Here is a 24,376-nt window from a genome sequence, read left to right as displayed (position 1 = left end):
GGAGGGTAAAATCGTAGAGGGGGACCAAGAGATGAATACACTAAACAGATTCAGAAGGATGTAGCTTGCAGTAGGTACTGGGGGATGAAGAAGCTTGCACAGGATAGAGTAGCATGGACAGCTGCATCAAACCAGTCTCTGGACTGAAGACAACAACAGAAAAATTTGCTGTGGACTAAAGTTTGTTACTGAATGCACTGAATCAACCTCTTACTTCATGGCCTAACTCATCTCATAGCAGTCAAAGAGGTAATATTATTCTCAAATTTGTATCAATTAACTACAAGGAACACTGACAATTTAAGGCTGATTTTTTCTGCAGCACTGGAATCCAATGTTACCCACGAAATGTGTATATGTATTAAGAAAACCTATATCTGCACAATAAAATCCATAAACTAATTGGGGTGTGTTTACACCTGACTCAATATTGTTTGTAGAAGTTATAAAATACAACTGTGCATACCCACTTCAACATCATTTTATTGTAACAAACTGACACCATGACAAACTTGGCAAGACAGCTGCATCTCCTTCAGTGTCATTTCCAACCTGGTGCCTATAAATGCATGTTTTAACACATTGCAAAATACCATAAAAGGAAAAATAAAAACATCAGAGGACATATTTTAGATCTTTAACAAGAAGCACATAAATTAGGAAATAAATGGTGTATAAAACTACACAATTTATAAACAATATATTTTAAACTTTTTAGTCTAATCGCACCGATTTTAATACTAGGCAGTTTCTATTCTTTTTTAGTGTTAACAGTGTAACACTTCTACACCGGCAACATACACAGCCTCACATACACCATTCCACAGTGCAGCAACAATATGAGTATCACATCACTTTTACAAATCTACATCATGGTTTGTTCCCAAGATAGTAATTTACTTCTTGTTTACAAAATCTTCTCCCTTCTGTATGTTCTTCTTTAGTTCTGGTATTGCTGCCTTTAGCAGCTCACTCTCAAAGTCAGACAGCTTCCCAAGGCCAAGGTTCTTCTGTATACCACCAGGCTACAAAATTAATTTTTGACTATATAAAAAAATCAGAATAGGAAACAACAACTGATTTGTTAAATTAGTACCCATTAATTGATGTACCCTGTGTATTCTATTCACTTTGTTATACTGATGGACTTTTACTCACCCCAAGAAGTAAAGGTGTTGCAAAGTATTTTGCCTCTGTAACATTTGATCGGACATAGGCACATTCAACAATATTTTGTTCTCCCTTGAGGGCTCTGATCACTGCAAATGCGAAGCGAGCACCTGCATATGCCATTGAAAGTGTTGCTGAACCAGCACCAGCTTTTGCTTTCACCACTTCTGTGCCAGCCTCCTGAAGGATAATGTAATAATGTTCATGAAAAACACAGGGTGACAATAGTTGGCAGGCCAACACGATTCATGAATGCCCAACAACAAATTGCTTAGATTCGGCAGAGAATTTAAATTTTAATTAATATTAGATAATCCCTTCACAAATTATAATTAATCTCATTCCTCAACTTTTAGTGAAGTTTAGTCATCTCAAGGCATGCTGTTCTGCAATCACTGCATGCTTTTATAATTTCTTTATAGTTTTCTTTAAATTTTTAATGAATTATGAACTAACAAAATGTACAATCAAAATTAGCTGTTTTTCTTTATTAAAATGTGTGTCATACTTTAATTACCTGTATTCTTTCAGTAAGAGCTTTGAGTTGATCCTTTGGGAAGTCCACACTGGGAGTTGCCTGAGAGATAAGAGGAATGATAGTGACTCCAGAGTGACCTCCCACCACCGGGATATTCACCTTTGTCGGGTCCAGACCCTGTTGTAAAAGTTTCAGTGTTACACTTTCGAGTCATAGCTTTTGAACAACACTAAACATTTGTCATGACAAAAAAATGTTGGTAGAAACATTTGAGATTCTATGCCTTAAATATATTATCTTGCATTTCTGTTTTTAACATACTATGAATTTGTACAGAACTGGAAAAACATTCTAGCTGTGAATCATATCCTCTATTTACACGAAGACTTAGATGAAAGACTACAAAAAACTAAAAATCATCAAAATGAAATTAAAATAAATAAAAAAAGGGACTACAGGTGATTACATCTGCAGTAACAGCAAACATTAAAAGACTGCTAGCTTCTTCAACACATTGCTTTCTCTATCATAGTAACACAGAGTCTGGAGGAAATATCAAGTACAGTGAAGTAGTCTTTTACTCCAGGAAATGTGCAGTATAATTCCTTTTGTGAAGCTTTAACTTTCAACCAACAACTCCTAAATTAGAAATTTTCTTAAGTTTTGTATTTGTGTGTGACTGCTGCCATATTATAAACAAAACTAACTTCTTTATTTGACTGCAGTCACAAAAACAATTATATACAAGATTTGACTGTTGCTGCACCTTAGATGCATTAGAAATCAGATTACAGTATCAACAGGAAATAAGTTATGATGTACTGTTTTAAATCCTCTGAAGACCCAAAAAGGAACATGCTTTGAAAGAAGTTGATGTCTGAGTCCACAACCACTGTAAATTTCTAAAATGAAGCCATTTTCCTGTTCTTTTATTTTGAAATAAGCATTTCGATTTCATTATTCACCAATTACCTTATTTCAGCACCTTTGGCCTTCTCAAGGTACCATTTATCTGACTATAGGACTACCATGAATATCACACCACGCCTTTTTTTTAAAATGGCTTCTTGATAAATTTTTGTTTTTAATATATTCAGACTAATCTAAATTAGATTCTGTCTTACTGATGTTAAGTGCTAGGTTAAAAAGGTTAATATTCTACCTATTCTCAAACTTATGCCATTTATTGTTTTATATCTCTGTCTTATCAAAATATAGACAAACAATAAGAAATGGTCTACATTAACTTCTACCTTCACTTCCTTTTTTGCTTACTATCCAAGACATATCTGTAGTATCACTTTTAATTATAATAAAAATAATATAAATCTTCATTTGTAAGCATACTCTTTATTGTTTTTTCCTGACATTCCTCCCATAGAATTTTAGTTTCTGAGCCATCTTTAACACTGGGCACACAGTACTTTTTAAATCATTTCATAACAGATCCACTTAAAATTCTGCCCCAGGCATTAATGATGCACCAGCCCAGCATAGATGCAGAGTGTGTCTGTAACTTCCTCCTCCTTGAATGAAGTGCATAGTCTCCAAGAAGAAACCACTGTAAACCTCTTACAAGTGAACCTTAAAATATCTGTTCACAACAACCATCACTTGGAAGTTGTGACATCATGCCACCAGGAACTATTATGTCTGGGGTATTCTTTCTCATCCGACCCTCAATTTCCTGGATGAGGTACTCCCTGAAAGAATTCAGCACTGTTGTTTGAAGACCCTAGTATTGTGTTCCAAACAACCTTCTGGAGCAGGTCATTTGACAGCTATCACTTTTTTTAGTATCTAAAGATAAGTACTGCAGATCTTTTTCCTAAGAAGGATAACATACGAAGGGAGGTTTCCATCCATCTGGTAATGCACCCAGTACTAGCATTATTATTGTCTTCTCATTGTCATAAAGTCTTCTCTGAATATTTAATGTCCTTCACTTCAATAATAACCCTGGTAGGCCAAAATAAACAGGTGTGATCGTCATTGCTCATTTTTTGTCGTTGTTGTCGTCGTCATCAGTCCTGAGACTGGTTCGATGCAGTTCTCCATGCTACTCTATCCTGTGCAAGCTGCTTCATCTCCCAGCACCTACTGCAACATACATCCTTCTGAATCTGCTCTTTGTCTCCCTCTACAATTATTACCCTCCACATTGCCCTCCAGTACGAAATTGGTGATCCCTTGATGCCTCAGAACATGTCCTGCCAACCGGTCCCTTCTTCTAGTCAAGTTGTGTCACAAATTTCTCTTCTCCCCAATTCCATTCAATACCTCCCCAGTTATGTGGTCTAAACTCGTCCATGTTTCACTTCCATACATGGTTACACTCCACACAAATACTTTCAGAAACGACATTCTGACATTTAAATCTATACTCTATGTTAACAAATTTTTCTTTTTCAGAAACGCTTTCCTTGTCATTGCCAGTCTACATTTTAGATCCTCTCCACTTTGACCATCATCAGTTATTTTGCTCCCCAAATAGCAAAACACATTCACTACTTTAAGCGTCTCATTTCCTAATCTAATGCCCTCAGCATCACCCAATTTAATTCTACTACATTCCATTATCCTCATTTTGCTTTTGTTGATGTTCATCTTATATCCTCCTTTCAAGACACTGTCCATTCTGTTCAAATTATCTTCCAGGTCCTTTGCTGTCTGACAGAGTTACAATGTCATCAGCAAACCTCATTTTTTATTTCATCTCCATGGATTTTAATTCCTACTCCGAATTTTTCTTTTGTTTCCTTCACTGCTTGCTCAATATACAGACTGAATAACATTGGGGATAGGCTACAACCCTGTCTCACTCCCTTCCCAATCACTCCTTCCCTTTCATGCCCCTTGATTCTTATAAATGCCATCTGGTTTCTGTACAAATTGTAAATAGCCTTTTGCTCCCTGTATTTGACCCCTGCCACCTTCAGAATTTGAAAGAGTATTCCAGTCAACATTGTTAAAAGCTTTCTCTAAGTCTACAAATGCTAGAAACATAGGTTTGCCTTTCCTTAATCTTTCTTCTAAGATAAGTTGTAAAGTCAGTATTGCCTCACGTGTTCCAATATTTCTATGGAATCCAAACTGATCTGCCCCTGCATCTTACCCCCTAGTGATATACGCCTTTACATTCTTACATTTGTCCTCTAGCCATCCCTGCTTAGCCATTTTGCATTTCCTGTCGATCTCATTTTTGAGACGTTTGTATTCCTTTTTGCCTGCTTCATTAACTGCATTTTTATATTTTCTCCTTTATCAATTAAATTCAATATCTTATGTTACCCAAGGATTTCTACTAGCCCTCATCTTTTTACCTACTCGATCCTCCGCTGCCTTTACTATTTAATCTCTAAAAGCTGCCCATTCTTGTCAATCGTTCCCTAATGCTCTCCCTGAAACTCTGTACAACCTCTGGTTCTTTCAGTTTATCCAGGTCCCATCTCCTTAAAGTCCCACCCTTTTGCAGTTTCTTCAGTTTTAATCTACAGTTCATGACCAAAAGATTGTGGTCAGAGTCCACATCTGCCCCTGAAAATGTCTTATAAAACCTGTTTCCTGAATCTCTGTCTTACAATTACATAATCTATCTGATACCTTCTAGTATCTCCAGGCTTGTTCCATGTACACAAACTTCTTTCATGATTAAGTTATGCTCTGTGCAAAATTCTACCAGATGGCTTCCTCTTTCATTTCTTACCTCCACAATTTCACCTACTAGGTTTCCTTCTCTCCCTTTTCCTACTATCGAATTCCAGTCAGCCATGACTATTAAATTTTCGTCTCCATTCACTATCTCAATAATTTCTTTTATCTCATCATACATTTAATCAATTCTTCGTCAACTGCAGAGCTAGTTGGCATATAAACTTATTCCCTGGAAAATAGTTGTGTCATTTTCTTATATTTATTTATACGACAGCGATAAGCAAGTACATCAATGAAAATAATTTTTGAAAATATAACTGGATGGATAAAGTTAGAGAGCTAGTGGCTTAAGGGCATTGATTAGGTATGAAAGAAAAGGACTGTCAAGGTTTAACAAATGCAGAGTTACAGAAAAAAACTGCCAGAACTCCGAGTTAGGGGAGACCTACCAGACAGGTTGAGAAGGACTGACTGACTGTTGAGGACTGTGGCAGCCAAGTTTTGAAGATATGAGAGCTTAAAGGTGGAGGACAGGATAATAAGCAAGACAGATTACTAACAAAACATTGCACACGAGTTAAAGAGTGGAAAGCTAAGTGCATTAATAACATGGTACATGTGGGGAGCTGGGGAAAAAAATGACAGGTTGAAAATAAGATATAGAAAACTAAAAGGGTGTGAAAAAATGAACAGTTACTGAGGAATAATATAAAGGCCAAAGAAATTTATGTAAATTAAGGCCAGGTGAGTACCAAGAACCCAGGACATCTAATACCAGCTTACCTGCAGAATTTTGAAAAATTTGTTAATGGGGCAAGAATCCAGATGATTTGTGGTTAAACAGGCACTGCAGGTCACAACTCATGCTGCAGATCATACTCTGCAACAGGAAGTTGTGTGCTGCCAGATACACCCTCTGTCTATGCCCATTCATCGTAACTATTAACCTAGTGGCAATCATACCACTGTAGAAGGCCAAAGAGTGCTTACGCAACACCTGGTACATAACATGAGATGTTTCACAGAGTGGTACAAAACGTGTTGTTTCACAGGTCGCTCTCTCTTTAACAGTATATGTTTTGCCAGTTACACAGCTGCTATAGGTCATGCTACGAGGGTGTATAGGGCAAGTCTTACAACAGGGACTGTCAAAGGGGTGCTTCACCTAAGCAGCATGATTGCATGCAGGTTTAGGGCTGAAAGTGAGGTCCTTTGATAACACACATGATTCAGGATGGGTGAGTACCTTAGAAGAGAGGTTGAGAATTGTGGCTAATTCTTGTAATGAGTTACTGCTGCTCTGGCAGGCAAGGCTCAGGGACGTTAAGAAGGTTGGCCAATCCATGCAGGAGAGGAGTTGGGTTCATGCTATGGCTGTTCAGGGAGCTGGCAAGGGACAAGAAGTTAAACAACTGAGGTAGTTTAGGGGGAGGTAGGACAGTTAAATAGTTTTTCATCAAATGCTAAGATGAGCTAGCATTTTGCATCATAACAAGCCCCACACTCTTCTTCATCCCCACACACCAGCCAGTACTCACTTTTGATTCTGTAACTCATGCTGTCTTAAAAGTTTTCTTTAGCCCCAGCACCTTCATTAGGACAATTTCTCGAGTAATCAGGAAGCTTTGACATACTGAGCAACCTGCTGATCCAATAGCTCAGTCCTCCGAAAGTTTGGCATGTAGACAGTTTTCTTTAATTTATTCTTCATCTGACTGGAACTATGAATTTTGCCCCTCTGACACCAAATTTTCTTCTTGTTGTACAGGTGTTTGTAGTCAGTGCTTCACGAATCACCATTAACTTAAAATTAGCATCTTATTGTCTTCATGAACCAACTGTGGATCACTAACTTCTATATCCATGTTTCTCAACGGAGTCACAGCTGTGATTTGCATCCATTATCAATTGCTGCCATTCAGTTCTTACAGTGCTTACAATATAAGCAAACCAAATGACAACAATATGCTGACCTATCACCTAACAGCTGAATTCATAGAACTCTCACCACTTCAGATTAACACTGTACCCAACCTTGAAATTAACAGTGCTGCAGAACAGTAGCAGCTCGTTGTGGTGCATTTCAAATGTCCTGTGTGAACATATTTTTGTTAGTATTCATTTGTATCCTGCACAAATGTATACATCTGTTGAGTATCTGTCCAATTTTAAAGTCAATTCAGTTTTGACTACAAACTGATTCAGCAAACAGCAGTTTAAATAAAGTAGATGTTCCTAGTCAAAGCACTCTATACACACTCCAATGGCTGGAAGCACAATGGTGGCTGGCAACACAATGATATTTGCTACCCACTAACCACTCTCCTTATCCACATTCGTCCTAGCACTCAGCCAAGATACTGTTACTGGTCTCCCTGTAACCCTTCTGAATTCTTCAAATGAATTCTATGCATGATCTCCATTGTGAAAACTTCATCTGTAAATGAAGGACAGCCTAGCTGATTTCATCTATTACATAAAGTAAAAGCACTGACATCACAAGAAACAGTTAAATCTACAAATTCAAGACATTCATATTTTTTTCAAATGTTGAATTTAGGAAAAGACCTTGTCTCATAATGTGACCACAAAATTTACTGTATTGCTCACATGAAAGAACATTCAAAATTCAGAATTGCATAACAACTTCAACAGCAAAAGGTTTGGTCCCGCTGGAATAACCATGAGCTCAAGCCTGAAAGAGAGATCTCCAATTAAATTTGTCAGTAACTTAGTTTCATCATGAAAGAGGACCAGAAGCTCAATTTTGTGATTTCAGATGTGGGCTTACAATGAATCGACAGCAGAGAGGAATTCAGTGATGTCAAAATGCATGAAGGTTTTAATTGACAGGTATAGTAACAAAACATATTGTTTCAGAAAACCAGCAATTTGCTCACTAATGAGAGATTTATGTAACAGTGCAGTCTTGGAAAAAAAAAAATGTACTCAATGCTTGCACAATTTGAACTTTAACACAATTTTACAAGATGGTTCAACCACACCAATATCAGTACAATTGAAATAATTTTTTAATGCTGAGAAGGTAATTGAAAGGTTTTGTCAAATTCAGTCACACTGATGTATACATTAGTAGTAAATAGTTTAAGTCAAACAATGGAATTTTCGGGTACAAATAATAGAAGTCTGACATGTATGGAAAGTTGTCTTAAGTATTAACAGCTGACAAAATTTGATTATGGCACTAATAAACCCCAGATAACATTATTCAATGTCTTTATAAAAAGTTATGAAACAGATGGAGGAAATTTCATTTCATTTGCAAATGACATTTATGAAAGAGCCACCTTGACAAGTCCTTGTCTACCAATAACAATCACCGACACCATGCACACACAGAAAGCAGCAAAAATAACACACCCTAAGTAATACGGTTTATCAATTGCAGTTTATTGATGAACCAAGCAAATCTTTTGGTATCTCTTACACCAGGTTAATTGCAGCTTTAGTAATCCTGCTGTCCCCAAATTTTGTACAGTTATCAACTACATTAAAGCAGCTTTGAATGCTAAAGTAATAGTAATTCTGTCACATGGAAAACTGTAGAGTCAGATTGTGCTTCAGTTGCCATTTTCCAAGGCTCAATCCCTGATCTCTGGATTAAACATTTTATTTTTATTGGTTTATTGATAGTGAATGGTATTTTAACTCGGTATAGCAAAACATTAAATATTTCCTTGAATGAGTTTCCAGCAAGAATTTAATGTCTGGTAGGAGTCCATGACTAATCACATCAGTTCGACAGTATCAAACTGTTAGTGTACTGCAGGTGTAAATCTTTATCTACAACTTAAATCAATATCAAACTACTACCTAACCACAACATTATTGCACTTTGCCTCTGTGGCCATTATTGGAAACACACTGTGATGTTACAGGAAACAAAGTGGTGGCCATTGAAAACACATCACACTGCCAATGCTTTCAGGTCAGTTGTGCATATACTGTCAAATGGTTCCACATGTCCTCATGAACTATCAACACCAGTTCAATGTGGTGTCATCCATAATCACGAATATCTCTGAGAGTGACAAACAATACAGCCACATTTGGGTGGTAAAGAGCTTATATCCTACATTTTAGAACTTTGCCAGGAAAAAAAAAATAAAAAACAGCAGGAGAATAGTTTTTTTACATGACTTTGATGAAGTATTTATTCGAAGAAATTGCTTGAGTCTTATGAGCTAAAGAAGGAAATTCAAACATTGAGACGGTTGTTCATATTTTGAAAAACTGAAATTTTTAGGGGAAAAGGAAACATTTCTGAAAGTAACTGAATTTCATTTAAAAATGTAAAAATAAGGTAACAATCCTAACAATTTTCCTGTATTGTTACCAAGCATGTGGAATACTTGGGAGCAATCAGAAATAATGAAAAGTAGACAAATAGAACAGTACTATTCAGGATGAAACATAGGTGCACACACATTATACCATGAAAAAATGCTAGCAGCATGGAATTCCCTGTGTGATGACAAACAGCTGTGCAGGCCACAGAGCTATTGTCCACAATGGAGAAGCAATGTGTTACACAGCAGGAATACAGTCTATTTACGATTATAAATCTCAATTCCAAGGTAATCATTATGATACAAATGCAAATTATCATCCCATCTGGTAGTAGTACTATTATTATTTCTTTCTTTTCTCAGATGTTATGTCTGGTCAAAAATGGAAAGTGACATGGACCTTGATCAAGCGTGACTTCCTTTTAACTGTGCGGTATATGTTACATTGCATTTAGGAACTTTTGGGTAATTTAACATGTATCAATAATTACAGATTTCTGTAGTTGTATATATAAGTTTGGATGCAGCTGTATTGCGTTAATGTACTGGTGGATATTGTGTGGTACAACTCCTGTCGTTGCTAGTATAATCGGTATAATGTCAACTTTATCCTGATGCTACATGTCCTTGACTTCCTCAGCCAGTTTGATGTATTTTTCTATTTTTTCTCCTGTTTTCTTCTGTATATTTGTTGTATTGGGTATGGATATTTCGATTAGTTGTGTTAATTTCTTCTTTTTATTGGTGAGTATGATGTCAGGTTTGTTATGTGGTGTTGTTTTATCAGTTATAATTGTTCTGTTCCAGTATAATTTGTATTCATCATTCTCCAGTACATTTTGTGGTGCATACTTGTATGTGGGAACGTGTTGTTTTATTAGTTTATGTTGTATGGCAAGTTGTTGATGTATTATTTTTGCTGCATTGTCATGTCTTCTGGGGTATTCTGTATTTGCTAGTATTGTACATCCACTTGTTATGTGATCTATTGTTTCTATTTGTTGTATGCGAAGTCTGCATTTATCTGTTGTGGTATTGGGATCTTTAATAATATGCTTGCTGTAATATCTGGTGTTTATTGTTTGATCCTGTATTGCGATCATGAATCCTTCCGTCTCACTGTATATATTGCCTTTTGTTAGCCATGTGTTGGATGCATCTTTATCGATGTGTGGCTGTGTTAGATGATACGGGTGCTTGCCATGTAGTATTTTCTTTTTCCAATTTACTTTCTTTGTATCTGTTGATGTTATGTGATCTAAAGGGTTGTAGAAGTGGTTATGAAAGTGCAGTGGTGTAGCCGATGTGTTTATGTGAGTGATTGCTTTGTGTATTTTGCTAGTTTCTGCTCGTTCTAGAAAGAATTTTCTTAAATTGTCTACCTGTCCATAATGTAGGTTTTTTTATGTCGGTAAATCCCCTTCCTCCTTCCTTTCTGCTTAATGTGAATCTTTCTGTTGCTGAATGTATGTGATGTATTCTATATTTGTGGCATTGTGATAGTGTAAGTGTATTGAGTGCTTCTAGGTCTGTTACTCCATTACACTACTCCAAATGAGTAGGTCAATATTGGTAGAGCATAAGTATTTATAGCTTTTGTCTTGTTTCTTGCTGTCAATTCTGTTTTCAGTATTTTTGTTAGTCTTTGTCTATATTTTTCTTTTAGTTCTTCTTTAATATTTGTATTATCTATTCCTATTTTTGTCTGTATCCTAGATATTTATAGGCATCTGTTTTTTTCCATCGCTTCTTTGCAGTCGCTGTGGTTATCCAATATGTAATCTTCTGGTTTAGTGTGTTTTCCCTTGACTATGCTATTTTTACTTACATTTGTCTGTTCCAAAAGCCATATTTATATCATTGCTGAATATTTCTGTTATCTTTAGTAATTGATTGAGTTGTTGATTTGTTGCTACCAGTAGTTTTAGATCATCCATGTATAGCAAATGTGTGATTTTGTGTGGGTATGTTCCAGTAATATTATATCCATAATTCGTATTATTTAGCATGTTGGATAGTGGGTTCAGAGCAAGGCAGAACCAGAAAGGACTTAGTCTCCTTGGTATATTCCACGCTTTATCTGTATTGGCTGAGATGTGAGGATATTTGAATTTGTTTGGATATTAAGTGTGGTTTTCCAATTTTTCATTGTTATGTTTAGGAACTGTATTAATTTAGGATCTACTTTGTATATTTCCAATATCTGTAGTAACCATGAGTGGGTGTACACTATCAAAAGGTTTTTGGTAATCAATGTGTGCGTATTGCAGCGACCTTTGTTTAGTTTTAGCTTGATATGTCACCTCTGTATTTATTATCAGTTGCTCTTTACATCCTCGTGCTCCTTTGCAGCAGCCTTTTTTTCTTCATTTATAATTTTGTTCTGTGCTGTACGGGTCATTAATTTCTGTATAATGACTGAAGTTAATATTTTGTATATTGTTGGTAGGCATGTTATGGGGCGATATTTAGCTGGTTTGCTGTGTCTGCTTGATCTTTAGGTTTCAGATAAGTTATTCCTTGTGTAAGTGTATCAGCGACTGTGTATGGGTCTGCAATGTACTTGTTAAATAATTTATAAAAACAAAGATGAGGTGACTTACCGAACAAAAGCGCTGGCAGGTCGATAGACACACAAACAAACACAAACATACACACAAAATTCAAGCTTTCGCAACAAACTGTTGCCTCATCAGGAAAGAGGGAAGGAGAGGGGAAGACGAAAGGAAGTGGGTTTTAAAGGAGAGGGTAAGGAGTCATTCCAATCCCGGGAGCGGAAAGACTTACCTTAGGGGAAAAAAAGGACAGGTATACACTCGCACACACGCACATATCCATCCACACATACAGACACCAAATGGATATGTGCGTGTGTGCGAGTGTATACCTGTCCTTTTTTTCCCCTAAGGTAAGTCTTTCCGCTCCCGGGATTGGAATGACTCCTTACCCTCTCCTTTAAAACCCACTTCCTTTCGTCTTCCCCTCTCCTTCCCTCTTTCCTGATGAGGCAACAGTTTGTTGCGAAAGCTTGAATTTTGTGTGTATGTTTGTGTTTGTTTGTGTGTCTATCGACCTGCCTGCGCTTTTGTTCGGTAAGTCACCTCATCTTTGTTTTTATATATAATTTTTCCCACGTGGAATGTTTCCTTCCATTATATTGTTAAATAATTTAGTTAGATGTGAATGTGTTGAGGTGAACCTCTTTAGCCTGTGCAAGAATGGTCTAATGTCTGTATTTGTGTCTTTGTTTTTTATATATGTCAGCTGAAATTTCTCTTCTATATCTAACATGTGTGTCACTTCGTGTTCTATTTGTGCTTGTTCTGGTGGCTGTCTTAAGATTTCGTTTTCCTCTGATTGTTTAACTGATGTGTGTTGTTCTTTGTTTGCTCTGGGATGTTTGAGTCCATTACTGTACATTCTTCTTCTTATTGCACATTATTTTGTTCCAGTATTTGTTGTACTTTTACTTTGATGTTTTCTAATTCTGACTGGGGGTATCCTGTTATTTTTGATTATTAAACGGATCTGATCAGCTAGTCGTTCTGTTAAAAATTTTAATTCTGGGTATCTGGTAATAAATATTGTGTATACTTGCAATCTGTATCCAGTTGTGTTGGTTCCTAAGTTTGTTGCTTGGTAATAACATAACATGAGGTGTCGGTTAACTTCATCTGACCGTTTCATCCTCTGTCTGTTTTCCTTTTAGAGTGGTTGCAGGAAGCATATCCTGCAAAACACCTCTATTTGGATTTAAAACATTTTCTGTGTGGCTAGCAGTGTCGTTACCATTGTGGACGGGCATAGGGTTCAAACGTCGTCCCCAAATATGACAGTGCTTGCCCGAGGCTTCATTAGTTTTGTCCTGAACCAACTAATCACACTAAAAGGGGGGTTAGCCCTATTAGAGGTTTGTTCTTTTCGTCGCCTTTCACGACTGGCAGAACATACTGGAGGCCTATTCTTTATTATTATTATTATTATTATTTCTTTACTTTTTCAGACGTTAAGTCTGGTTAAAAATGGAAAGTGACACGGACCTTGATCAAGCGTCACTTCCTTTTAACTGTACGGTATAGGTTCTATTGCATTTAGGAACTTTCGGGTAATTGAATATATATCAATAGTTACAGATTTCTGTAGTTGTATATATAAGTTTGGATGTAGCTGTATTGCATTGATGTACTGGTGGATATTGTGTGGTATGACTCCTGTAGTTGATAATATAATCGGTATAATGTCAACTTTATCCTGATGCCACATGTCCTTGACTTCCTCAGCCAGTTGGATTTATTATTATTATTCATGATAACATGCTGTATCATACTGGTCAGACAGAGCCCCCACTATTGCAGCCCTCAAAGTAAATGACTGGCTCATTCAGAACAAAATCAGTTTTTAAACAAGTTTAACAAGAAATCAGCTTACACAAATTGTGTTTCATAGTAAGCTGGAGCCTATTTTTAAAGCAGATGAAGCCTATTTTTAAGGCAGACGCAAACTGCGTAAGGGAGTTTGCTGCTCAGAGGCTCCCATTATACCACTGATCTGAACTGTTTTGAGCTAATCTGGAATACAATGCAACAAAAAATTTCAGACAAACATTTCTTCCAGTAAACTATGCTGAAATAACCAAAGTTTTTATCTAAAATTGTTCAACATGATTAGAAGCTTGCATGAATCTTAGCAGAGAGAGGGGTTAACAGAACAAGGAATAGAGAATGTAATAATGTTGATCTGTACATTTAATATGCAGCACATGACAACAGTTCAAATGGCTCTGAGCACCATGGGACTTAACTGCTGAGGTCGTCAGTCCCCTAGAACTTAGAACTACTTAAGCTTAGCTAACCTAAGGACATCACACACATCCATGCCAGAGGCAGGATTCGAAGCTGCAACTGTAGCGGTTCCAGACTGAAGCGCCCAGAACCGCTCGGCCGCACCGGCCGGCCCGACAACAATGATATGGAAACTGACTGAGAATGAAATTTCAATGTATTCCAATTAAAAACACATCAAAGAACTTAGCACCTATAGCTTGTATGATGGACCATCCACTTCTTCACTAATAACCAAGGTTAGTGCAGTTTTTAATCACTAAAATGTAGTCGTACCATCCTTCCTTCTCTCCACGACAGTGATCGCCTTGCGACTCCTGATAAGCTTACCAAAATGTCTTCACCCCATGTGAAATAATACTGCAGTCAACTTATTGCACATTCAGAAGTATTTATCTCCTTTTACATAGTACCATAGCTTTCAATTACATAACTGCAGTTTAGTTTAGCTCTACTGCAAGTGTAACAAAAAAATCTCTCTTTCTCTACAAGATTCTGGACATACAAACATTTGTTGTCTACAAAACCAGTTATTCCTAGCCACCATGGAATGTTGTACAATAAGAGTATTTTGAATCTTGAATCTGGCAACAAACCTTGGCTTCTGCAATAAAGGTGTTTGCTCGTACAACATCTAAAGTTGAAACTCCAAACACCCTGTTGGGATCGTATACTCCCGCTTTTTGTAGAACTTCTGAAGCAATAGGTACAGTGCTGTTTACCTGCAATAGGAAAGTAATTTTAATATGTCAAAAAACATGCTTTGTGATAATGTGTTTGGCCATTAAACATGCAGACACAATAGACGGGAAGTGTATTCCGATTATCCTTCATGAAACTCGCCACTGTCAAAGAATGCACAACACTGTTAAAGAAAACCAACAATTAAACAGGTTTTGTGTTAACACTAGCTGGATTTTTTCTTTGTTTAGATTTGTGCTTCATGTTTGCAATTGCTACTAAAAAGGAACAGCTTCTAGACAACAAATTTTATACAAATATGAAGATAATAAAAATGTACCTGTTCAATAATCAATAATCTGATGTGTCAATCAAGGAAACAGAAAATTTTCAATTTCTTTGAGTCTAAAACTGAAATTTTAACAGTGCTTTCCTGTAATTCATGGATACACATATTACATGTATGTATCTCGAACATAGATACTGGAATGATTCCTAACAATGGGTTTCAAAGCAACCTAAAATTCATTTTACACTCTCTTGCCTCTCACCTTTGGCCACATTTTTTTTTTTTAGTATAACCTAACAACTTTACCATTCTGTAAGTTGTTGTTGTTATTCTTGTTATTTCTAGACCTACGCAACAAATCTTTTCACAAATAAAAACTGACCTCTATGCAGGAAGTAAGTTCACATCTTGATCGACAGCCACAACTAAACTGCTGCTCTTGTAGTATCAGTGAGAAGATTAACAACTCACATTTTAGTGTATTTTAAACACTATTTAATCCTAAATCGTACAAGAGCAGAATGAATAAAATATGGAGTTACTAAAGGCAGTCTGACCAGTGGTCTCAGATTATTAAACATTATGGCCTTAAATGGTGTTACTTACAGATAGTCTGATTCCATGATTGCTGAGATAGCAACAAGAAAAGGAAGCTGATATTTAAGGCACAAGTTTGGATTATTTTATGAATAGCAGAAGAGTCAAAAGAGCAGCAGCTATGCAAACACACTGTTTTAATTCCATCAACACTGAACTCCAATTACCACAAGGTCAAGTTATGTTTTGCTTTTAGAGCTGCAGAATCACAAGAACTTTAACAACATGTGTGGAAAAAAACACTGTATTACCTTCTAAACTTCCAAGTGTCCATATATAATAGGCAAGAGAGAATTCTAGAATAGTGTGTCCATGTGTGTTGAAGACACAGCTACATGTTGGGCACAAATTTATTCACAGGGAAGTAATTTAAAATTGGATAAACATTAACAGGCTTTTACTCTTTTGTAAAATTGGGTCTGTCAGTTACTTTCACTCAATACTACAGATTATTATGAATGACCAAAGTGGTTTTGTTGTGTTTGGCCAAATACTGCAAAACTTTTGCCTCACAAAAAAAAAAAAAAAAAAAAAAAAGTTTTGTTTCATTTACAAGTTTTTGCTCCCTTCCACTACAGTATAGCAGCAGTAGTTTACATAGACAGCGATAAGGAATATTAAAACTGTGCACCACACTGGGACTCCAAGCCAGATTCTTGCACTCTATAGTCAGTGGTCTTACCAATACCTATCCAAGCACAACACTTGGCCTTTTAGCCTTAGTTCTGTTATTATTTCTTCTTCTTCTTCTTCTTCTTCTTCTTCACAAACTTCACAGAGACTTCTCCCCAATCTGCAGGAGTTGCACTTGGAAGAGAGGATATCAGAAGGAAATGGCACCAGTGGGCAACACTTTAAACTGCCTGACAGATTATAACTGTGCTGACCAAGTCCAGCTATAGTGAGACAGACTAATTCCAGCAACAGCCCTCACAATGTGGCAAAGTCTAACCTTTCTCACAGAAGTGCTAGTCCAGCACACAAGGCAGCTTCTGTGAAGTTTGAAATGTAGGAGACTGCTTCTGATAGAATTGATGCTATGAGCAGAGATCATGAGTCATGGGCGGTCAGAAGGTAAGAACACGGTCATTCAAATGCAAGGTCCAAAATGGACAAGGCACTGTTTTATTGTACCTTGCAGTTTCAAAAAAGCAAGAACTTCTCTGCAGATTAAAAGATGAAAAAAATTTACATCGTGTTTGGACAACATGAATCAGTTATAACAAGACATCACTTGAGAAACACTCTTTCATGAACATCCATTGAGAGCTAACTTCATATGTCAAGAGTACATACACATTACAGCCATAGATACATCTCAGAATAAGCATCTAATTCACACAGCACACACAAGTCACCAAACAGCTAGGCCCTAACTGCAAATTGAATACTGAACAACATTTAATTTGAATCTAAGAAATAACTTCTGGAGACGCAACATTTCAGAAACAAATACAGTGATCAAACAAAGCAAATACCTGTGACAAAAAATCCTGGCATTATAACACAGCAAACATGGAGCTCACCAAAAGTTGAAATGTCCTGGTAATCTCACCATTTACAACTTATGCCCTCTCCTCTACATGAAACAGACTGTGTAAGCAAACAAAAATTAATCCAGCAGCCACAGACCGGTAAAACTGACATCAATCAGAAGTACAGATTGTCAACAACCTATTCCCATCCCTATGTTCATGAATCCGTAACTGGGAAGCCAATGAAACAGAGTGGGAACAACGATCTGAAATTAATTTCAAAGCAGCTGGAATACTGATTAACCCTCAAATTTTTCTGTGCAGTATGTGGAAGAGTGTTTTGTACCGAAGCTTGGAGAGCATTCAGACTGAAGGTCAAAGGCAAACAATTACATGCTTAAAAAGAATGTTGGGCATTTCTCTAGCCGACAGAAAAGTTCCACAATATTAATGTCTAAAATACTGTTATGGGACATTTGTGAAAATGACTTAACCATGGTACCACTGTACCTCTGCAACTGAAGGCAAGATCAGTATCATAATATAATGAAACTACAAGGGTAATCCCAAAAGTAAGGTCTCCAATTTTTTTTTAAATAAGTACATAGACCTGTTTATTTCTACAATCTACATCAGTTTACAGCTTGAGCATTTAGCTATTTTTCGACAATCACCATTTCTGTCGGTGCATTTTTGTAGACGCTGTGGCAGGTTTTATATACCCATGTCATACCAGCTCGCTACCATGCTGTTCAGAAAGTTATGAACCTCTTATTTCACCTTGTCGTCGGAGCTGAATTGCTTTCTGGCCAAATGTTCTTTTAACCTAGGGAACAGGTGATAGTCACTGGGCACCAAGTCAGGACTGTAGGGTGGGTGGCTGATTATGTTCCACTGAAACTGTTGCAGGAGAGCAACGGTTTGCTGAGTGATGTGGGGGTGAGCATTGTCATGGAGAATGTGTACACCCTTGCTCAACATTCCTCTTTTCCGGTTCTGAATTGCCCGTTTGCATTTTTTCAGAGTCTCACAGTACCTGTCAGCATTAATTGTGGTCCCAGCAATTCAGCTCCGATGACGAGGTGAAAGAAGAGGTTCATAACTTTCTGAACAGCATGGTGGCGAGCTTCTATGACATGAGCATACATAAACTACCACAGCATCTACAGAAATGGTGAGTATGTCGAAAAATAGCTAAACATTCAAGCTGTGAACTGATGAAAGTCATTGTTTATTTCTACATTTCTATGTACTTATAAAAAAATAGGAGACCTTACTTTTGGGATAACCCTCGTATATTATTGACAACTCAATTCTATGATTCACACTTCAATCTCATTACTTAGTTGCAATAGATACCAAAGTAGCGTGTTTTGTGTTACCTCTAAAGCAATCTAAATCTGAACTGGAGGCATATTTCTTGTCACATCATGCTAATAAGATCATGTCTGCAGAGAACTTATGGTGGCTTCTTGTTGTGGTCTCCTGTCCAAAGACCCGTTTGATGCAGCTCTTCATCCTATCGTATCTTGTGCAAGTCTCTTTCTTAGTAACTACTGCAACCTACAACCTCCTGAATCTATTTACTGAGTAATCTCTGTATCCCTCTGCTATTTTTACCTCCCCCCCCCCCCACACACACTTCTGTACAATACTAAATTGGTGATCCCTGATGTCCAAATTATGTACTACCAACCAATGCCCTCTAATCAGGTTGCACAACAAATTTCTTCTCTCTCCAATTCCATTCAGCATCTCCTCACAAATTATATAACATACCCATCTAATCTTCAGCAATCTTCTTTAGCACCACATTTTAAAAGCCTCCATTCTCATCTCATCTTAACTGTTTACCAGTCATGCTTCGCTTCTATACATGGCTACACACTATATACATGTCTAAAAATACTTCCTAACACTTAAATCTGTATTCGACAATACAGAGAAATGCTGTTCTTGCCACTGACAGTATGTTTTATACTAACTCTACACTAGCCATAACAGTTATTTTGCTGATCAAATAACAAAACTCATCTACTTCTTTAAGTGTCTTGTTTCCTAATCTAACTCCCTCAACTTCACCTGATTTAATTCAACAACATTCCATTATCCTTGTTTTGCTTTTGTTGATGTTCATCCTATATCTTCCTTTCAACACTATCTATTCCAACTGCTCTTCCAAGTTCTTTGCTGTCTGATACAATTACAATGTCACTGGCAAACCCCAAAGAATTTTATATCTTCTAACTAAACTGTAATACCTACTCCAAAGTTTTCTTTGGATTCCTTTACGACTTGCTCAATGTACAGACCGAACATCATGGATAGGCTGCAACTGTCTCACTCCGTTTTCAACCACAGCTTCCCTTTCGTGCTCCCTTACAACCAAGATATTTGAATGAATAAAAATAATTTTACATTTTCATGATCTTGACAAAAACTAAATGAATCACAGTGAAATCAGAGACTCACTATAGGACTCTATACGACGAGGCTAATAAGTAATACACCTCTCAGTAAAATCATTGGTCCTTTTGACATGGTCTTTATTAACCAAATTTACCACAAATTATGTTCCTCTTCCTGTTTAACTTTGATGTTTCTGTAATGCTTTATATACATGTGTAATACCTGTTAATATATAAATTACCAAGAGAGATGGCACAGTAAAGGCACCACATTCTCATTTGGGACAACAGAATCTCACATCCTAATCCGACTAACCAGTTCTACGTTTTCCGCAGTTTCCCCGAAATAACTTCAGAAGAATGGTGAGGTTCCATAGTGCATGGACTATTTCTTTGCCCATCCTTCCCCCTAGCCAAGCTTGTGCTCCATTTCCAATGACCTTGTCAGCAATCTTCTTCTGTTCCATGCATATAATTCCATGAAATATAAAGGTACTAGGAGAATGAAATTGGGTTGTGAGTGTTGCACGAGTTCAGTTTAAATCATAGTCTGGGACACAATTTTAGTGCATATGACTTAATTTGCTATAATTTTAGTTTTTGCTTGAATCACAAATAGTTACGGATTAATATAAATATCTGGTTTAACTTCCGATAAATATCTGATTAACATTTTCATTCCACACCTTGACAAGACTTAAGAAAAATAAGGAGGCAATACTTTGTAATAAAAGCAATATGAGCCAGGGCACCAGTTAATGTAGTGGATCCACATTGCATTTTTCACAGTAATAATACTCACAACGTGTTCATGATCCAATATTTGTTTTCTGAATTCATTGTTTAGTTTTTGCGATGAAAACTGCATTAAATATGGTAGAAAGTTGAAAATTATGCTGCTACACTACAGTTGAATCTGTTGCTAGTATCTTCCTCTAGCATTCACAGTTGTTGAAGCACAGAATTAAGTAAAGAAGAGGAGACCACAAAGGCAATGTATCTTCAGCAAAGAAACAAATCATTTGATATTTTAATCATTTATCAGCTTGTTAATTGTCTCGCTATTCTCCCCATAGAAAGGAATTTATTTACAGATCAATGGAGATGATGATTTTGTGTGTGCGTGGTGCACACATTTGTCACACTGATCTACTGGGGAGGAGAAAAAATACAAGCGATTTTCAAATTGCAACCAATAGCTCATATTTATACTATATTTTGCAAGGACAGTTGACTTGGCAGTGATTAGCAGCACAGCTTCAAGGAAGTTAGTGAAATCAATTAATTTGATGTCATGAGAAGCTTGGCCACATTCATTCACCAAACTGTTACTCAGGACGACACAGTGATCAGATTACTGTCATCTCAAGATTCACATTTTAAGTTTGGCCCGATATGTCCAAGAGAATTATGTTTCTTGTTGTCATATAACTTGTGAACTTTTATGATAACTAAGAATACTTTATCAATATTTGAACTAGATCCATACATTCAGTTTGGTCACATGATCATGAAGTAAAGCAGTAAATCTTTTCACCTAAAAGGCACACCATAAAAGACAGAAGGCAAGACCTTCCAGAAACTAAATCAACTCAATTTTGGGAGAATGCTACTTACATGATGTCAGTTACTTACAGGGTTTGAAATGATGCCAATAATAGCTTTTGGACACACTTCAGCACATGCCTGGGCAAGGTCTCTCACAATTGATGCATTTGTGTTGAAGAGGTCATCTCTTGTCATTCCGGGTTTCCTTGGTACACCAGCTGGGATGATCACCACCTCGCAACCTTTCAGAGCATCCTGAAATCATACCGGCTATCAGCAGGCATCTAAAGCAATTTCAACAGTACTGTTAAGAACACTAATCAGTTTAAATTTATGTACCATCAATCACATTGTTATTGCCTGTGTCCTATCTTACTGTTTAAATTCTCTGTAGAACAAATTCTGGACAGACACTTCTGGGCCTACACACACTGTGCTGACCTCTTCATGCAACAGTTTTGTGCACTTGATAGTGACTGCACTGCCAACCACATACTGTGAGGGCCATTCTGAATTTGGACGAAGTGGGATATTATCAAGTCCTGAATTGCAGAGTTCGTATATTACTTTCAAAATCTCATTTGAGGAATTTAATTCCGGTATTGAACAATATATATTACGGTGTTCAGACAGAGTTAACAACATCCAACTTCGGCAAATGCTTTTTTCCATTGTTAAATGCGTTGCTGGGAGGATTCAACTATACAGAAATTAACGACACGTATAACATCTGTTTGTATTTCCTAAATTAAGGCTGTTTCGGTCTACGTTCGTGGCAGACACGCGCACAAAAGGTTAAATTGCCAGATGGCAAATAAGAGTTTTCAAAGCGCTGCACACAAGCATTACCTTCAGCTGATTGGAACCATCATAGCCCTTTACTTTAGCTGGCGTTTCAATGTGACTTAGGTCGGCTGCAACTCCTGGAGTGTTTACAATATCGTAGAGAGATAATTCTGATACGAGTGGAGACTGTTTCATTAATAATGACAGAGGCTGGCCAATTCCTCCACTTGCTCCTAGGACAGCCACTTTAGTATGTCTCTGAAAAGAAAGAAATATTAATTTGCTTTTTTAACATATTCCAGAATTAAATTTAGTGTCTTTTTACACAAGTCATATTCTTAACCGGTAGGAACTACCCACACGTCGTAGAAATACACCATTTCGAAGCTATGCATTCATTTCTCACCTGCGACGATGTGGATATACTTCTAACACCATTTTGCAAAACTGACACGGTCTGGGGTCTCACTACGCGAGAAAACATTCTCTTTCTTACTTCTACGTAATTCTACACTCGCCCAACTTGTACAGCCGACGACCTTGCAAGGAGAAGGGAGTGAAGCCTACACGCAAGCGTCGATCAGAATATCGTTCGACATTCGATTGTTGTCGACAACAAAGTAGACAATATAGGAAATTGCGATGGGTGAACTCGGCTTACCGAGTTGAACGTTTGCATAAACCGAGTTTTAACAGAGTTGGTACGAAAAAACTGAGATGACTTTCAACGTCGTTCATTCTTTCGCGTCTGTGTAGATTACGAGTCAGTTCCGTTAACCAGCCTGCGCTCTGGAGTTTCCCAAGCAGTGGTTATATATACAGGGTGGTCCATTGATCGTGACCGGGCCGAATATCTCACGAAATAAACGTAAGCGAAAAAACTACAAAGAATGAAACTTCTCTAGCTTGAAGGGGAAACCAGATGGCGCTATGGTTGGCCCGCTAGATGGCGCTGCCATAGGTGAAACATATCAACTGCGTTTTTTTAAATAGGAACCCCCATTTTTATTACATATTCGTGTAGTACGTAAGGAAATATGAATGTTTTAGTTGGAACACTCGTTTTGCTTTGTGATAGATGGCGCTGTAATAGTCACAAACATACGGCTCACAATTACAGACTGAGGTAGAAGTTCGGGTTGGTTACACCAAACAACACCATTTTAACAGTAGTTCATTTATTCACCTCTTTACACAAGCAAGGCTTATAAAGAACTGACATGGCGGAACTGCACAATTAGATTAGTTGATGATAATCAGATCGATGCTGGTGTCCACCTCATCGGTGCCACATAGTCCGCCCCCCCCCCGCAGTCCGGAGTACTCTTGAGCGGCCCAGGGAGGGGGGGGGGGGCGTGACAATGGCGTCGGCAGGGGTCGTCCGCGGGCGGGAGCCGGACCACAGTCAGCTCGACAGTGTCGTCGCGGCGCTGTGTGGGTAGGTGTCGTGAAGGAAGGTTCGGCCACCGGACTTGGAAGTCGTTGAAGCGAGCCAGGCGTCGTACTGGGCGTGCTGGTCGTGCGGCGACAGGTAGGCCGGCGGTTTGCGGGTGGAGCGGAGCGACGACGACGATGTCTCCGGTAGGCGTGGCGAGAGGGGAACACATTTCACCAGGTGGCAAGGAATGGCGGAGGTTGTGTCATGAGCACTGGATGAAGGGAAACACATGACGAACAGTGTATCATCGCGTAGTATTATTGAGATATCGTGGATTATGTCCGGGGGGGACAGGCACAAACACCTCGAGCGAGGGCACGTCCAAGATGGAGGGGCGTGAGAAACCTCGACAGGGCGAGGAAGGCGATGGTGGAAAGGTCGAAGGGACCGGCGTCCGTTGTGCATTGGTGAGCTTGCGTGAGAAGAACTGCAGAGGCGAAGTCTGGCTGTCGATTGTCCGGCTAAGGACAGCGCCGATGGCAGTATCGCTCGCGTCTGTGGTGATGAAAAGCTGCACATTGGGATGAGGATGCGCGATGGTGTGGGCCTCGGCAAGAAGATTTTTGAGGGCAGTAAAAGAGTCAGTCATAGCAGGGGTCCATGGAACGGGCCGAGATCCAGAAGTGTTGGTGCTTGCCAAGGCGTCCGTCAGTTGAGACTGAATCTCCGCAGCCCGAGGTAGACGTCTTATGAAAAACTGA

The 24,376-nt window shown here is 38.0% G+C and overlaps 1 protein-coding gene across 1 annotated transcript; it reads right to left on the bottom strand.

Annotated features, from left to right (window-relative positions):
* Positions 1-465: 465 nt before the first annotated feature.
* LOC126419255 (malate dehydrogenase, mitochondrial) lies at positions 466-22,804 on the bottom strand. Its single transcript, XM_050086413.1, has 7 exons — positions 22,644-22,804; positions 22,301-22,495; positions 21,539-21,706; positions 15,050-15,175; positions 1,688-1,825; positions 1,159-1,350; positions 466-1,025 (listed from the first exon to the last, which is right to left on the bottom strand). The coding sequence occupies exons 1-7, from the start codon at positions 22,719-22,721 to the stop codon at positions 897-899; spliced, it is 1,026 nt and encodes a 341-aa protein (XP_049942370.1). The 5' UTR covers positions 22,722-22,804; the 3' UTR covers positions 466-896.
* Between the last annotated feature and the right edge of the window lie 1,572 nt (positions 22,805-24,376).

Source organism: Schistocerca serialis, chromosome 9, assembly GCF_023864345.2.
Source record: "Schistocerca serialis cubense isolate TAMUIC-IGC-003099 chromosome 9, iqSchSeri2.2, whole genome shotgun sequence".
NCBI classification, from domain to species: domain Eukaryota; kingdom Metazoa; phylum Arthropoda; class Insecta; order Orthoptera; family Acrididae; genus Schistocerca; species Schistocerca serialis.
The sequence above is the reverse complement of the archived record's forward strand: the minus strand, read 5'-3'. Positions and strand labels throughout refer to the sequence as shown.

What these genes read in the sequence shown, in the direction of transcription:
- LOC126419255 (XM_050086413.1), bottom strand. Translation starts at nt 22,721, where the DNA reads ATGTTTTCTCGCGTAGTGAGACCCCAGACCGTGTCAGTTTTGCAAAAT. An exon ending in TTGGCATCATTTCAAACCCT is followed by an intron (nt 15,176 to 21,538) that starts GTAAGTAACTGA and finishes TTCCTATTGCAG; the next exon opens with GTAAACAGCACTGTACCTAT. An exon ending in CAACACCTTTACTTCTTGGG is followed by an intron (nt 1,026 to 1,158) that starts GTGAGTAAAAGT and finishes TTAATTTTGTAG; the next exon opens with CCTGGTGGTATACAGAAGAA.